This window comes from Tyto alba, unplaced genomic scaffold (assembly GCF_018691265.1).
Source record: "Tyto alba isolate M040663 unplaced genomic scaffold, T.alba_DEE_v4.0 Super-Scaffold_22, whole genome shotgun sequence".
In the NCBI taxonomy this organism is placed as follows: domain Eukaryota; kingdom Metazoa; phylum Chordata; class Aves; order Strigiformes; family Tytonidae; genus Tyto; species Tyto alba.
In genome coordinates, this window is record NW_024881296.1 from 23,598,887 (window position 1) to 23,615,462 (window position 16,576).

At 39.5% G+C, this 16,576-nt stretch overlaps 1 protein-coding gene across 1 annotated transcript in view; it reads right to left on the reverse strand.

Moving 5' to 3' along the window:
- Nucleotides 1–5,132: 5,132 nt before the first annotated feature.
- NOX3 (NADPH oxidase 3) overlaps nucleotides 5,133–16,576 on the reverse strand; it is a 39,122-nt gene continuing 27,678 nt past the window's right edge. Inside the window, exons 11-13 of the mRNA XM_033011691.1 lie at nucleotides 10,710–10,856; nucleotides 7,460–7,584; nucleotides 5,133–5,291 (exon numbers count right to left, since the gene is read on the reverse strand). Of these exons, the coding sequence (XP_032867582.1) occupies nucleotides 5,165–5,291; nucleotides 7,460–7,584; nucleotides 10,710–10,856 (399 nt within the window). The 3' untranslated portion in view covers nucleotides 5,133–5,164. The remainder of the gene's footprint in view (nucleotides 5,292–7,459; nucleotides 7,585–10,709; nucleotides 10,857–16,576) is intronic.

A 16,576-nucleotide genomic window follows, 5' to 3' on the forward strand; every position in this document is an offset into this window, starting at 1 on the left:
TGTGGCTTCAGCTTTAATGAAATGGACACCTGACTTTATTCCACAGAAATGCAGAATTTCTCAGACAATGAAGTGATCACACACAAGGAGCTGGAGTTGCTGCTGCAGAATAGGTAACCTAACTGAGGTGAGAAAGCCTCCGCTCAGGAGTGTCAGGAGAAGAGATGAAGGCCTAGGGACAATTTGCCTCTGCTGCACACAGCACTGCACCTTCCAGTCCATTGCTTTCTATGTTGCTTTGACTGTCATGGGTTTGCATTCCTCATTACTTGACTGACTATGCATATTTCATTTAAGCTTTTGGTATTCATAGGGCAAGCTGGGTGGAAACACTGTCACATTTTAGTTTTCCTTTTCTCAGTTCTTGAAGAAATTCAGGTCATTTCCCTTCAGAAAAACTCCAAAAATCACTGAAATTGTTGACCAGTTGAGATTATAAGCCTACCATATCATTTAGTTTATTACTTTTCCGGAGCAGCTGAGCTACCTTTAAGGCAGTTTTTATAAAATCTCCTGCTAATCGGGACTACTCAAACCTATGAAGTTTGTCACTTTTTTGCAGTTAACAGTATTTCCTCTTAACCATTTAATTATATCTAAAAGCAGGAAATAAGCAGGAAAGTCCTTATAATGGTGATGATATGATACAGGCACTGTGTGATGGGCCTTCTGTTAAGAGTCACAGTTTCTGTTTGATGTTTCTGTGTAAACTAAGGAGCAAACTTATTTAAATCATTTTTACTACATGGATAACTTGGGGATGGGGGGGAGGGGAGGGAGAGGAAACCTAGAACATATAAACCCATGTATTTCAATTTACACTTACTAGTGAATGAACTTAAAATATTGTAATACAGCTTCAATCATTATAATACCACTCTTTTTATTGTAAGAGCCAAAGTAATTAATCTGTATATTTATGATCCTTGTCTATGATTAGTTTTCTGTCACAGGATGTGGTGAGTCTGTTCTGTTATGACTATATTTTATTTAATAATATTTTCCTACACAGTGCTGAACACTTCCTGCTGAAGAAGCTGAATGGACAAATCCATGAAGATATCTTTCATTTTCCCTGACAGTGAATGATGTTTCCATGTATAAACATAATAATAGAGTCATTACATATGCACTCACATTATCATAGCTACTGTGTGCTCAATGTTATTCAAAACAAGGCAGGAAGCCAAATCTTCCTAGTTCCCATTTTTATTTAAATTGTATTTGTAATAAAGGGATTTTCATTCAACCGAAATGCAGTTTCATCCTAGTCCAACAAACCTCCCCACTTCTTTTTTTTTTTTTTATTATTATTATTTTTCCTTTATTTTAGGTCACTCAGTCCTGATACAAGTGAAATTCTCCTCTGGTGGTGATAACAGCAGTGCTGCTCAATGAACTATAACAAGGGCTCTAAATGCATCTCCTGTAGCATACCACAGTGATTTGCAAAAGTGGGAATAAATCAAAGCAGTGAAGAGATGCCATGTTGAGCCAGAAGCTAAATGTTACATCTTGTTGCATGAGGCTAGGGGGAGAACAGATACTGTTTTTCTGGCAGCACAATATCTTTGTGCTCGTTACCTCCGATCCAACCCCATTAAAACAATCATTCAGAATCTGTGGGAAATTGTCACCTCTTTCTTTCACGCAATGGCAGCTGGTATTGGTGCCTACACACATTTCTCATTTCCTTCAAGATTTTCAACACGCATAAAAAAAAGAAGCTTAATTTATATTAAAAAAATGTGTCAGCTTACCCTGAGGCTCAGCACGGGCACCAGGGAAAAAAAAAAAAAGATAAATGCCTCTAGGTGAACTGGCAGAGGCTCTAATTCTCCATTCATTCTACTGCTACACAGTATGCACTGTATTAATCATTTTGCATAGGCAGGCGTTTAAAAAAACTTCAGCAATTTTGAAACTAAGATGCATTGCCCTAAACTTAATACAACTGTATTTTGCAGAACAATCTCAGTTCACACATTCTGTATTCCCCAATAGAAGAGGTATAAGATAATATTGGAGTTTTCTGTGACATAATTTTTATTACTCTGTTTCTTTTGTCTGTACAATTATGTTGTCTCTAGTGGGCATTTTTGTGTGTGTGTGTCTAAGTACACTTACATAATGTTGTAATTTATGTCATTCGAATGGTGTCACACAGAGGATGCTTTCTACCTCCCATTTTTATTGTGTGGCTGGGTAAATGAGTTATGTGGTCCTAGTGAACTCTTTTACACCTCAGTTCAACTCCAGCATAGTTTTTATTTAACTTTCAGTGTTGGAGAATAGGGAAGTATTTTCCTCACTTTTCTAGCTTAAGTGAATGTTACAACATTCCCATATTTTTTATCTTGTTTCTCACTCATTCTGGAATTATCTTGCAATCCACGTGCTTAACAGTGCTAAAGTCACAAAGCTATGTACAAATAATACTTGAAGGTGGAAGACAACATCAGGTCTAGGAATCAGGTTCAGCAATAATACTCTCAGACATCAAAGATAAGCAATACAAAGCAGTGAGGGAAGGACTATTTTAGGGGATAGTACCTGTAGCCATGGCAGCTCTAGTGCCAGTGAGAGCTGCAAGAAGATGGGTAAAGATTTGGGTCACATGAAGGCCATTACTTCATTGCTTTGATATAGAATGTGCTGTAAGGCTTGCTGACCTAACCAGCTGGAGACAGTCCTCTCTTGGAGAAAGCGTCAGTGGTTGTACAGATGGCATGCATTGCTTTATGTTAGTCCCAGCATGTTAGAAGATGGGGCTCCAGGGAACACACCATGGGCCCTGGATGGGTTGTTTGAAACACAGTTGTCGGACAACAGCATTTCCAGCAACTTTGCAGCTGGCCTCAGTTGTATTTCAGGACTCCCAGCAGCTGCCTCAGAAGGTTTGCAGAGGTGAAAAGACGACTTACTGTGTTGTACCTCCCTCTCAGTGCTATGTGAGTAACATATTCTGTGACCTTTGAGGAAAGGCTGGATCAGTTACAAGGCAGATTTAAAAACAAGAAATGCAGATATGAATTAGTCTTTGTTAAAAATGTTAAGCAGCGATATATGTATGGGCACGATTTACACACATACATCATTCTTGGGCTGGGCTGGGCGTACGACAAAATCGTGGCCAAACACAGTTTCTACCACATCATCAGAGATTATTGAACAACCAACTAAACAAAAGGCTTTTCAGTATGAGGGGGAACTTGGTGGGTGTCGTTCCTTCAACAACTGGTTGTGCAGCTGGCATTGACAACAAGGATCTGGCTTTTACAACCATGACACCTGCTCTGAGGATCAAGGACTGTTAGGAAGAGATGGGGTCCACTGCAGTGGGTCAAAGGCTGGCCAGCCTCTGGTGAGGAATGATGGGGAGGGAGTGGATGACCAACAATCAAATGAGGAAGTGGTTGACTGGGGCGACAAGCAAAGTGTGTAGGAGAGATGTCACAATCAGAAAAATAGGGCAGAAGGTCCTTGGGTCCCACCCCAAGGGAATCCACACAATCAAGCAAGCGGCTACAGGACAGCTCTAACACCCTTCTGGAAACCCCACATGACTGGATGCCTCTCTGAAGTGCCTGTACACTAACCCATGTGGCATGGGGAGAACACAGGAGGAATACCATGCTTGGAAGGATCCCACGCAATATGGTCCTAGAGAGAAGAGGGGTACAGGAGAACTGGATTATTCTCAAGAATCACCTCCTCCAAGTTCAAAAATGATCCCTTTTGCTGGGAGTAAGTCAAGCAAAGCTGGTAGGAGGCCTGCATGGATGAACAAATCCTTCCTGACAAAACTCAATCACAAAAGGAGGTGTACACAAAAGGATAGGTGATGCAGGAGGAATACAGAGACACCGAGTGTGCAGGAATGGGGTTAAGAAAGCCAAAGCCCATTGGTAATTGAATCTGGTGAGAGAAGTGAAGGGCAAGAAGAAGGGCTGCTGTGCATGCATGGATAGCAAAAGGAAGACAAGGAAAATACTGGTCTGCTTCTGAATAGGGTGGGGAAACCTGGTGCCCAAGGCCATGAAGAAGATAGGGGTACTGAATGCCTTTTTCACCTCAGTCTTTACAGGTAAGACTGGTCTTCAGATATCCCAGGCTGCTGAGGCAAGTGGGAAAACCTGAAGCAATTCAGACCTACCCTTAGTGGAAGATTGGGTTAGGGAACTTTTAAACAAGTCCATGGGAACTGATGGGATGTGCCTACAAGTGCTGAAGGAGCTGGCTGTTCTGCATTATCTTTGAATGGTCATGGTGATGGAAGGAAGTTCCTGAGGACTGGAAGAATGCAAATGTCACTCAAGTCTTCACAGAATCATCTCTGAGCAAGGGGTTTGGCATAGATGATCTTCAGAGGTGCCTTATCACCCAGTCACTCTGTCATATATCTGTGATTCTGTACCATTTAAAGCCCATTCTTCAGTGTCCCTGAAGCTGTGTGACATTTAAAAGATACCTGAAACTTTTTTCCACTGTCTCAGGAGATCCATTTACTGAGTGCAAAAATTTCTGGAGTCTTCTTAACATAATAACTCTCAGAACATCCTAGTTTATGGCATGTACAGCCACCATTGCTGTGGAAAGGGCAGATTTAAATGGTGCATAGTTTGGTAGGGCAAAAGGAATTTCTTGGTCAGTGTGTGTATGTAAACAGTATCGCTATGGCACAAAAAGTGATGTGGATGTGTGTGCATTGGGAGGCTATAAAGAAGTGCAGAATCAGAACACCAGGAAGGAAAATGTTTTGAATGCCCAGGCATGATTTAAACAGCAGGAATATGAGTACCACTTGCAGTAGTAGTTTGATCATACACAACAGTGAGGTACAGTTTTAAATGTCCACTTTACTTACACCTTTTTCTTCAACGATTAGTGGTTTGTGCTTGTTTTCACACAGATATAGTTGGATTCACTGCATCACTAAGTAAGCAATGCAGAATCAACCCTTGAATTCTCTGAAGGAAAAGCTAAGTATGGGGTCCAAATCTTTAGTTGGCATAGGATGGCATTTTTTTACTGAAGTCAGTTCACCTACTTCAATTTACAGCTCCTAATATCTGGCTCAAATGCTGCAGAATGGGCAGAGGACAGGAGAAAGTGCAGAAAACATACACAGTTTGGTAATAACTATTTTATGGTTAAGTACAGCCTAGAAACTTTCTTTGTTATAGTGAAACTGAACTCCTCTTGGATCAACTGATGAAAATGAGTTGCATGTCTTTTGAAGGATCTTAGAGAGAGTCCTGGGTCCACAGAAGAATACTCCAATACTGTTGCTGTAATTGCAATAACAACAAAAACATGAGAGTAACAGACTAAATGGATAAACAGTACATTTTGGCTGCCTCCAGCTTTGCATCTTTTGAAATGACTTCTTGAGAAATACATTTGAAAAAATTTGTGTTGCTGGCACAAAGCATTACAGTATAATTTTATTATTTCAATGTTCACTATGTCTTATTACATTATTTATTTCAATTGCTATATTAGAGGTCACAAACTACTTTAACTTGTACTTCTTTGGTTTTGATCTTCATAGCTTTTTTTAATCAGAGGAGCAAACACACTGCTTGTGCTGAAAATTTTCAGTGCTTTTTCTCCAGCTGAGTTTTTTGTTTTTGTTTTTTTTTTTTTTTCTAAAATTCACAGTTACTTCTAAGTTTTCTTATTTTTTTTTTCCTAATTTTAACAATTTTCTGCTTATGGACAATTTTAAAATGGCTGATTTAATAACAAAATTTGTAAATAGGTAATTCTTATCAAATAAGAACAAGAATAATGTCACAAACAATTGTGTTCATAAGTTCCCAAGTCTGTTACAGGGAGCTGGAAACCTGGTTACTTGCTACAAAATACCTTAAAGGGTTTGCTTCTAAGTACACAGCTCATATTGCTTTTAAACATATATATGTACACACAGATACACGCACGTGCTGTGCTGCTGGGGAAAGCTCAATCTATGTAAATGTATTGCTAATGATAGGTGACAGCATGAGTTTCAGACAGTTTGCTCCTGCAAAGGAGAGACTGTAGGTATGATTTTGATGCCCAAACCACAGTCCCCAGAAGTAATGCCCATATTGCTCTGGTGCTCGATTGTACTAGGTTTAACCTGGAGTGGTATATTCCTGCTAATCCACTAAAAGACACTGTTTCAGCCAAGGGAAACTCCGTGGACCTAGGTGCAGGGACCCAAAATTTTGTCAGTTCATAAAAGCCAATTGTTCCATCATACAGTAGAAACTCTTGAGTTTCTTTGCCTCTTGTAACTCAGAGCAAGAGTAGGTAGGGTATCTTTTTCTCATAAGGAATCATGCAAGGATTTCTTTAAAAGGTTCAACATTGACCATAAACATGGGGATCTAGGTTCAGAAACAAATGCAGGATTTTCTGACACTTTAGCACTGGCTTTCTAAGGAACTACCACAAGATCCAGTATAGAAAATTAATTAATATCCATCTCCCTCCCTGAGCATCAGAAAACCATATATTTATCAGTTGTACTTCACAAAAGTTACAAAGAGTAATGTTTCAACTATAACTTTAAAAGCTCTGTTTAGGCAATAGAATGCCTATCTTCCATAAATCATATTTTCTACTCTTGGCCTTTTTCTATTTTGAATCTTTCACATTTCCTGATTGTATTTATTTTGACCTCCATCAAGTGGTTTGTCTATTACTGTTATTTTTGCAATTTTATGGTATTCTTGTAGCTTACTGTATTCTCTTTGATCTCCTCCCTTTCAGCTTTTTCTTGGGTGTTTTTCATCTTTAAAAAAAAGTTTTCATCTTTTTCTTTTTGTATCTCTGTCTCCCAAGTGCAAGCCTTTATTTTGCATTAGCAGGTAAATGTTTGGAAATCATAAAGAGTTACAAAGATTCTGGAATTTTCTACCTCTGAACACAAAATATTTCAAATTCTTGCTTCAAAGGCTTTCAGGAACAAAGAAGCTTTTCTCAGACCACTAGCGAATCCACCAAGTTCAAATGAACTGTCTTTGCCAGCAGAGATGAACTAATAACAGAACAGCATAGTCTTGCAAGAGTAGCCAAATATGTTAGGGGAACAAACATATCCTTGACATCATAAGAAAAAAATCACGGTTTATCTCTTTAATAACCATCTTCAAGGGAAATTAATGCTACTTTGTCCTTTGTGCAGAACAGTAATTGGATTGTGTGTTTCAATTATATCTGGACAAAGGCCAGGATATTGAAATACTTCTAAATATTAGATTTTCTTGTCCAAAAATTAGATTTTATTGGCATTCTCTTTCCGAGATTTCTTCATTAAAAGCTTCATTAAGCATAAATCTTCTTTCCACACAGCAAAAAAACTAAATTATTTTAAAAGGGTCATTTAGAAAGGCTTGCCGACCCCTTCTCCCACTGTTTATGCTGAAAGAAGAGTTACTTAACAAGGTTAGAAGCCAACCTGCCTTACCTAGGATGGTTTTCAGCTAGTTGCTTGAACTCATTGTCCCAGTTTGGCCTTCCATAGCAGGTCTTCTGTCTCAAGCCGGTAATTACATCCATCTTGTCATCATAATGTAGGGCTATGTGAGTAGCCTAAAGGCAAATTTATGAGATAATAATTTTAGAGTCCAGAACATACACTCCAAGTAAGAGGAGAAAGCAATAATGCCGCTTTTCTGTGAAACATGGTAATATTAATAAAGAAAAGGAAACTGTGTAATTGTCAAATGGCAGGAGAGGAGGGGAGGGGAAGGGAGAGGGAAAGGAAAGGGAGAGGGACTCAAAAGTCCACAATATTACTAGAACTGCAAAAAGCACTTTGAAAATTGCACAAGACCTCAAAGGAGTTCAGTTTCTTGAGATGGAATGTTTGAAATGGGTTGGGAATAAATAACTGTCTTTACTGGCCTGGGCCTAAGTGCCTCAGTCACAGGCAGGTCTTAGATTCCTAAACCTCTTTGCAGCCTTTGAATATATCACCCTACTCTTCCTTCTTCTGACTGATCCCAAAGTGACAGTCACCATTTTAAGGCTGACGTGGAGTTTAGGAAAGGGAGCAAAGTGTACTTTAACAGAGTTTGACAATAAATATTATCTTTTACATGCACCTTAGGTAAGTCCAGAGCATTCTGCTGTTGATGGAAAAGACAGCGGATGTACCCGTTTTGCAGGGGTAAAACCCTGAGTGTTTTCACTCTTCTCTTCAGGTGGAGGCAGGTGCAGAAAGTGGATCAGCTCAGGTGAAGCACTGAACTAGGCGAGCTGCACAGCTCCCAGTGCCAAGAAAACAAATTCTGATTCTCATGGGCATTTATTGTCTCTCAGCTCCTATGCTACACCCATTACCATGTTATCAGAGTACTTCCCAGATGCATTTAAAACCAAAACCACTGTCTATCCTAATTGTGCTGCTATTGTGTAGGAATAATATGCTTGTTTTCACTACAGACTATCATCGTTACTATCACTGTCAAGAAATTACCAGAGGAAAGCTAAGTTAAACCATAGGCCTTGAATTTACTTCAGGCCCTAGCATGAGCTAGTCATCATTGTCATCTCTTACAGAAGTGGTTGCTGAAATTTAGATCCATTTCCTGGGAATATTGTATATTTCTTGGGCTAATGAGTCTTCCACGTTGCTTAACTCAATTATTCTGGTCAAGCACAGTTGTCACAAGAGATCATGTTTCTAAAGGGTTCTTCCTGTTAGTTTGGGCCAGTATCATGGAGGACTTGAAATATTATAAGAAAGAACTTAAAGTGTTTGGTAGGAATGGGAGGTGGGGAACTACAGGATTTTTTAATTGTTTATAGCAAAGTTGTGCCACTGAGCAAGCAGATGGACTATTTCTGTTCACATTAAGTGGAACTTTTCCAGGAGTTTTGGTGTTAGCCCTTGCTGTAGCTCACAGCATTGAAGTTGCCTAGGAATGTCAGGGGCATTTCAAGCAGCAATAGGCTGAAGCATAATTTCTTGTCCAAGCAGAGGAAGACATGTGCCATATCTGACCATCTGTTGCCAACATGGAATCTACATAGAGCTCGAAGCATTGAACCAACATGTCTGAGGAGTAAACACCTGCCAGTAGTGGAGGGTGCACTAGAAAGTGTAAATTGCCTGTCATACTTGGGTTCAAATTCACCTGATTACTGGTCATCTGTTCGGTGTGACAGGGAGAGAATGGGGAGTATGACAGTTTTAGTGTTTGCTGAGAGAGAAGTAAAGCATCATCCAAATATTGCTGGTGCTGAAGCTCAAATTTTGAGGAGCAATGAACTGGAATTTACTAAAGGTAAGTAAGACCTACAATATGAGGAAGCTTTGTGGATGTCTGAAGAAGGTGAAGTTGTTACCTAGAACAGTTCCCTGGGCTTGGTTGGAGTAGGAGAAGCAACCACTGAAAAGCATTCCTCTTCTGCCACAGAACCTTAGAGCTGGGATGCTGGGGAGATCCTGGAACAAGATCTGTACCAGTGTAGGCAGGGAGGGAGCACTGCTTCAGGGGTGCTCCTGTGTCACCTAATGAGCAACACAGGATGAGGCAGTGCTGACAGGAGACTGGCTGATGGGGTTTGAAGAGAAGTGCAGAGCATATGAGTGAAGAGAGTCAGAAGTCAGACATCCCAGCAAGAATAGTTGCCTCCCTACCTGATTTCTGGCCTGATGTTTGCCCAAGAGGGAAGTGGGATGATGACAGCTGAGAGATGAGGGTGACTTTGTGTTTTGTTAGGTTCCTCAATAGCTTCTTTCAAAGCAGCTTTTAGGTAATACCCTGTGATATTGCTAATTCAGAGTGGTAGTTTCTATAACTGCCATTTACTTCACGATAGGAGTAGATTTTTCTGAATACAGCTTTATGCACATACCTCATTACTTGACAGAAGCCCTAAGGAAAGCAGAAAGAAACTTTTTTTTTTTTTTTTTGGTGGCAGCAGAGATAGGAAGGGAAAAGCTCTATGAAATCTATTTGTTTAATCTCTACTAGACAGTCCTTCATTCAACAGAGACAGCAGGAAATAAAACAGTAGAGCAAAGACTTTCCTCTGAGAGTTTTTCTGGCAGACACCCAACTCTGATCACAGTGTAATCTGAGTGATCCATTTGAAAAAGACTAAAGCAGTTGAATAAAATTGACCCAATCTAAGGATTGAGTTCCTCAAGGTGGGATGATCCAATGAAATTATGAGATGGCAAATTTCAAGTCAATCAGAGAAAATGTCTTTTCAAACAACCTAAATTAGACCATAGGGTTTGTTGCCAAAATGTTCTGAGCACAACAGGTTTCAAAAGTGCACTGGACATATATGTGAACAACAGAAATCGTAGTAAATAATAAGAGTAAACCAGACCAACACTTTTTTATACAAGCCTCCATGTTTCAGTACAAAAATGCCAGAATCTATTTAAAGACTGTTCCAAAGACATGGACAAAATGTCCCTTCACAACCTCCTGAAAGGCTCTCTTAACTATTCTGTGAGACATCTGGTAATCAGCGCTGCTCAAGACAAGATATAGGACTGAAAGGATCACTGGCCTGATTTCTCCATTCCTGTTTTCCTAATTGTGAGTCAGAAACAGACGGCTTGGTGTCTTTATATTTACAGTTCTTTGTCTCTCTGCTTCATCCATCATTTATTCAGCTGTTCCTGTTCCATATGTTACCATACTGGAAAAGCAAGGTACATTAACTCAGACTCATAAGAATTTCATTATTACCTGACTCTCATCCCAGCCAGTAAGAAATATATGATAACTTAGAAAATAATTTTTTCCTTTTTCAGCCATTTTTGTTTCCAAATGGAACAGAAGATCTGCAAACCACTCAAATGCTGATGGATCACGACAAATCCAGTAAAAATAAACCTGTCAGATAAAAGTAAAGAGATTTAACAAGAAACAAACTTTCAATAAAACTTCCTAATAACTGGCCTAAGTCATTAACCACATAGTGTGTGACTCCACTGTAAATTTAAACATAATTACACATCATATTGATGATGTAGTTTCTACCTTTTAAAAATCTCATTTTCATCTTAAACACTGAGTGAATATATTAATGTGCTAGTAAAGATAGGAAATGTACAAGTTTCCCATCTCCCCCTGCCAATGCATCTCAGCTTTGACTTACAATACCTTACTTTGCATTTCTTGCAAATAACTTGATTGTTCTTTGGAATTTCTGATTTATTTTCAGGTATGTTTAAAATGGAATTTCAGTTTCATTCAACACTGAGGCATGGAATTCCTGTTTCTCAAGACGTTATGCCAGGTTAACAGTTGATGTGGTCAAAAGATACAGTTGTGTTCAAGTCAGATACCCTGTATAAAGCAGGCTATAGAATGTTACTACTTTTTTTAATGTATTTCTCATTTAAATCGAAGCATATAATTTCTAGAGAAACATGAAACTGTAATTTTGAAGTCGCCAAAGGGGTAAAATGAACCACTATCCCATGACTGGTTTTCTCTCAGTTGAAAACCTCCTCTCTATGAAAAATTTACACAGTTTTTCTCATCCAGATTTCTCTAACTTCATCTTCCATATGCTGGATCTTGTTTTAGCTTTCTATCAGACTGGAGAGCCTGTTATTAAAGTTTTGTTTCTAAAGGTAGAAAATAGAGTCTGGGATCAAGTCATCCCATAATACTGTCTATAGTAAACCAAACATTCCTGTGATCTGTCACTGAGAGGCTAATTTTCCATCCTGTAATCATTCCTATGTCTTATTTCTATCTATTCCTCCTCTGCTGCAGTCAGTAACACACAGGGCAGAGACTTTGTTTAAAAAAAAAAATCTGATTAGGATCTTGGCATAGTGTAATGCTTGCATAGAGAATAAAATTTTTTAGACAAGGTGGTTAGTCACTGTTCATATGATGATGAGAGTTTCTGTTTTGAGAGTCCTTGCTGTCACATCTTTAGCTGATCAGGTGAGACTCCCTAAACCCCTTTTTCTGCACAGTTCTTATAGCCTGTTGCCCAGGGACCTTTGTGACCACCCCACTATGTGCATGATCTACTGTAATCTATTGTCTTAACTACATGGGAAGCATCTTCTAGCTATTTAACTACGTCCTGTGTGATCACATCTGCAGGAACAGTTTCTGCTGACCATTTGTAATTATCATACTTGTGTACAAGTTAATCACTTTTGCAGCAGGAACGGCCTGTGGAGTCTCAGGACTGGTGTGATTCCCCTCCCAGGATCTTAATCAACACACTGAGACATACAGTTGTCCTAAGCCAAGCAGGAGCTACCTTAGGGAGTCTTCAGGACAGTCAGAATTTCCCACCTGGAAATCTCCTCCACCAATGCTGCACCGTGAAGGGGATTGGGATACAGCCCGTCCCCTGGTTTCAGCTCAGTCCCTTCTCTTGAGCCAGTCCAGCTGTGTAGATGATTAGATGGGAGTTCCTGTACCATCCAGGGGATGAATGTCTGATGTCCCCTGGGTGTCTGCCCAGGCACTTCCCTGGTGCCCAACTGAACCACAATTATAAGCCAAACCTGACTGCCATTCTTATAACTCAAATTCTGTAGCTCTTGCCACAAAATACATCATTACTTTTGAACAGAGGGTGCCAGACCTTGAATGGGCCACTGTGGGCAATGTAATTTTGAGTGTAATTATTTTTATAGTGCCTCCAAAGAAATAATTCACAAACATGGAGGAAGCGTAAAAATACACAATTTCAGATGAAAGAGCAACGGCATGGAGGACAATGTATAAGATTATAACAAAGGGATGGTTGGAACTTGTTTTATTGTGACTGTGATTTTTATTTTGTTACAATATCCCCTAATTTCCTCTAACCCATCTCTCTCTGTGCTCACCAGCCCCTCTGTCTTTTATTATAATTCACTATCAAAAGTAATCTTCAAGGTCTATCCCCAAGGCAATCTTTGTGGGAGCTCTGATGAGTTGGAAGTTGTAGCCCTTTTCCATAGCATCAATGAGATAAAGATGCATATTAGACATTTCTGAAGTGAAAAATCAGAGAATAAACCAGAAAGCTATAAAGAGATTTCCCAAAGATTTAATATACTAGGTTGTCAGACTTCTGGTAAGGTGTGGAAGAAAAATATGGTAACACCATGCTTCACTGGAGATTTGGTAAAAGAGACTAACAGTAATTTGTGATGTTTCCTAGATCTGAGTGTACTGTAAAGGACCATCTGTGGTTTCTGTAAGAAATATAAATGAAGTATGATCCCAGAAAACAGAGATAAAGCATTCAGGGTTAAGCAGGGTATTTTTACAGCCCAGGAATAGGACTGTCTGCAGAACTTTAGTACCAACCATCTTGGCTGTTTTCTTTTTCCCCTTCTGTTTCAATGTTTTGCCTTAAATATAACCTCATTGCTTTACAGGGGGGTTGCTGCTGATTTACACTGGCATAGGTTATGAGGAAAAAGCCAGCCCACTGACTTTATAGCCTTTCAGTTTTTGACCAACAACATTATTTTAAATTACCAAAACTAGATAAGATTTATAGTCTTAACCTTTATGTAGTCCTTTGTGTCTGAATCCTGAAGTCCCTGCTTGTTCCACATCCTTAGCATCTCGAAAATCAGCCCACTGAGTGCTGTCAGTCTGTATCACACCATGGCTGTTGATTTGTAGTGAGAAATTTCTTCCCCCAGCCTCTACTTGATCATCTTATTTCTCAAGTCTTTTCAGTAGTTCATTTTATGGAAATGTATATTTAGTACACATGTGTGGAGAGGAGGCATGTGCTTCTAAATGTGTAATGAATTGTGCATGGGGTAGCAACTGGGACCATGTGGACAGGACTGGGAGCCAAGCATATTCAGGGAAGGAGGAAAAAAAGCTAGCCGATAAATTGAGACAGTGTGGTCTTTGAAATGGGAGACTGGTTTCCGGAATGTCAGGCTACGGAGCTTGAAGGAGTGTTTTTATCTGGTTGAAGACCTGGCTGTCATGGTAACAGCCAGTTCAACCAAATTGGGTCAAGCCACCTGTGACACAGTCCTCTGGAGAAAGGATGTAGCTTTCTGAATCTGCAGAAATTCCTTAAACTCATTCCTGGTGCAGTTCTGAAGAAACACTGCCTCTAATTTTCACGTTAGAGGCGGAGAGCACTTGGTAATGAAGAGAGACTGTCATTATGAGAAGTACTTTTGGCCACGATTATAATCTTAGAAAGAAAAGAGGTAGTGAAGAAGGATGGCCTATTTGTAAAAGGTCTCCGTTTCCCTTAGATTAAAGAGGACTTCTAGTATAATATGTTAAAATAAATGGTGTCTACAGAGTAGTCTTCCTTTCTTTACACTGACTGCCCATAGCATAGCACAACATATTACATGTATAATTAAAATACAATAAATGCACAATAAAATTAATCCTTATAAAAACTGTAGAATAAAGCCAGCATCAGTGCATTTCTATAATGAAACAATTATTCTGAATCCTGTATTTTTTTCTTGTAAGCCTCATATTATTAACTGACTGCAATTATTTAGGACCCTTAAAAATCTGTTTCAGATTTATGTTTCATTAGTCTCCACCCACCCCACCCCCATCAACGACATTCATCAGCTTGATGGCTTGCCCAAGTAAACTGTCTTAAATTTTCCAAGTGCTCTTTTTGCAAATTGAGTTAGATGCAGTATTGCTATTAATCAGATATGTAATGCAGGGTTTTGAGTAGTTGCTTATTTCTGTAATACTCTGCTCCCTTGCAATGCATGCGTAATTATCATTCAGTTTCCCACATCCTGAATTTTGTACAACAGACAAGAGCAAGAGCTCTGTTACGTCTTTCCTGTAAGGTGAAAGAACATACTTCGTAAATCAGTTTCCGTCATGTGGAAAGTCATTAATAATTATCTGTTGATGACCATCTGTCTGTTTCTCCCTCTTCCCTGAAGACAGAGGTGGAGCTACAGATCTGGGCAAAGCCAGCTTGTCACCAAAGGGCTGTTAAAGATGATGAAACAGGGGGTGTCCAGGGAGGCACCTTCATCCTTGACTCTTGCTGCTCCCTCTTAGACACGACTAGTCCCTGCAAAACCCTCTTACACCTGCAGCTGGGCACCTCCCTGCAAAACCCCAGTCCCTCTTGCTCCTGACCATACTGCATCACCCATGGGCTGTAGTGTACCAAAAAAGATCAGAGATCTTCCTCAGCCTAATTAATTGATCCGGTGGGCCACTCAAGGTAAGGTGCAGCAGTGCCTGCGGCCCGGGGCTTGCAGGGGACAGGGGTCTGGTGGCCTGCATGAGGCACTGACTTAGAGCTAGGGTGGCAGCAGGCAGCCTTTCGTATGAATGCAGGACAAGTCTCAAATTCATACCCCTAAATTTGAAGCAAAAGGCATAAACTGTTCTCAAACACAGCTCAGAAAGGTCTTTATGTTTGAAAGCAAAATAGCCCAGATTTTTAGGTCTTTGGGAGAAGATGTTTTGTGAAAAAGGCTATGGGCTGGGGTAGGGCTCGAAGCAGAAGGTTACCTAAGGCAGGGACGGTCAGTCTCAAAGCAAATGGAAGAGGCTGTTGTTTTTTTTTTTTTCTCACAGTATGTAGCTGAACTTACTGCCGCAAGATGCTGTGGTTGTCTAAAGACTACATGGGTTCAAAAAGCAATTAAACAAATTCATGGAAGGAAAATCTGCTAAGGGATATGAAACACAGAGATACAGCTCTTGTATGAAGACATTTTTTGCAGGTTGCTCAAAGGTGAGAAAGTATACACTAAAGACTTATCACCATATGATTTTTTGGTCTGTATACTTTTCCCTAGGCATTCATGAAGAGCCACTGTTGGAGACAGGATATTGGGCGAGATGGATCTTTGGTGACACTCAGTAAGACCTTTCTTATGTCCTTATATAGGGTAAAAGAGAAAGTAGATGTTTGCTAATATTAGCATCTGATGGATCGGTACAATTTTATCAATTTCAGCAGCAGTTGATCTGAAAAATGAGACCACTAATGTGAAAAAAAATCATTTTATGCATAACTAAAGCCAGTAGAAACTTTCCAGCCATGACTAGTAGTAGTGCCCTTCCTCATCACAAAAAAATGATAGGGAAATGAAGGCTCTAAGGCTATTTAATTGTGAAGAATCAATTAGATAAATGTGTACTCCTTTTGATTTGCTGGGGTTTTTAAATTATACAGCTGCAGACATTATGGAAGCTATGAGTATTTATATCTCAATCGTATGTGGGCAACACTAAGAAATATTAGTTCAATAAGCGTAATGATAGCTGTACTCAAATCAAAACGAAGTTGTTAAAAAAAGAAAAACCTCTTATTTATTTCCTTAATAGACATTTCTATGGTACTCATCATGGCAGAAAGAGAGTGCTGAATACTTTGAGGAAGATTAAATTATTTGTAATTATATCACAAGTGGAAGCTTTTAACCAATGGAAAAAAATGTGGAGCTACCCTGAGATTAATCGTTCTCACTAAGATGACTGATAAATTTTTTAAGTAATGCTGTGAACTTCCCCAGGACCTTTCATCCAGGCTTTCAAAATATTTTATAAGCACCAATGAAATTTAGCCTCATAACACCTGTGAAAAATAAGCATCACTGTTCCCACTGCAC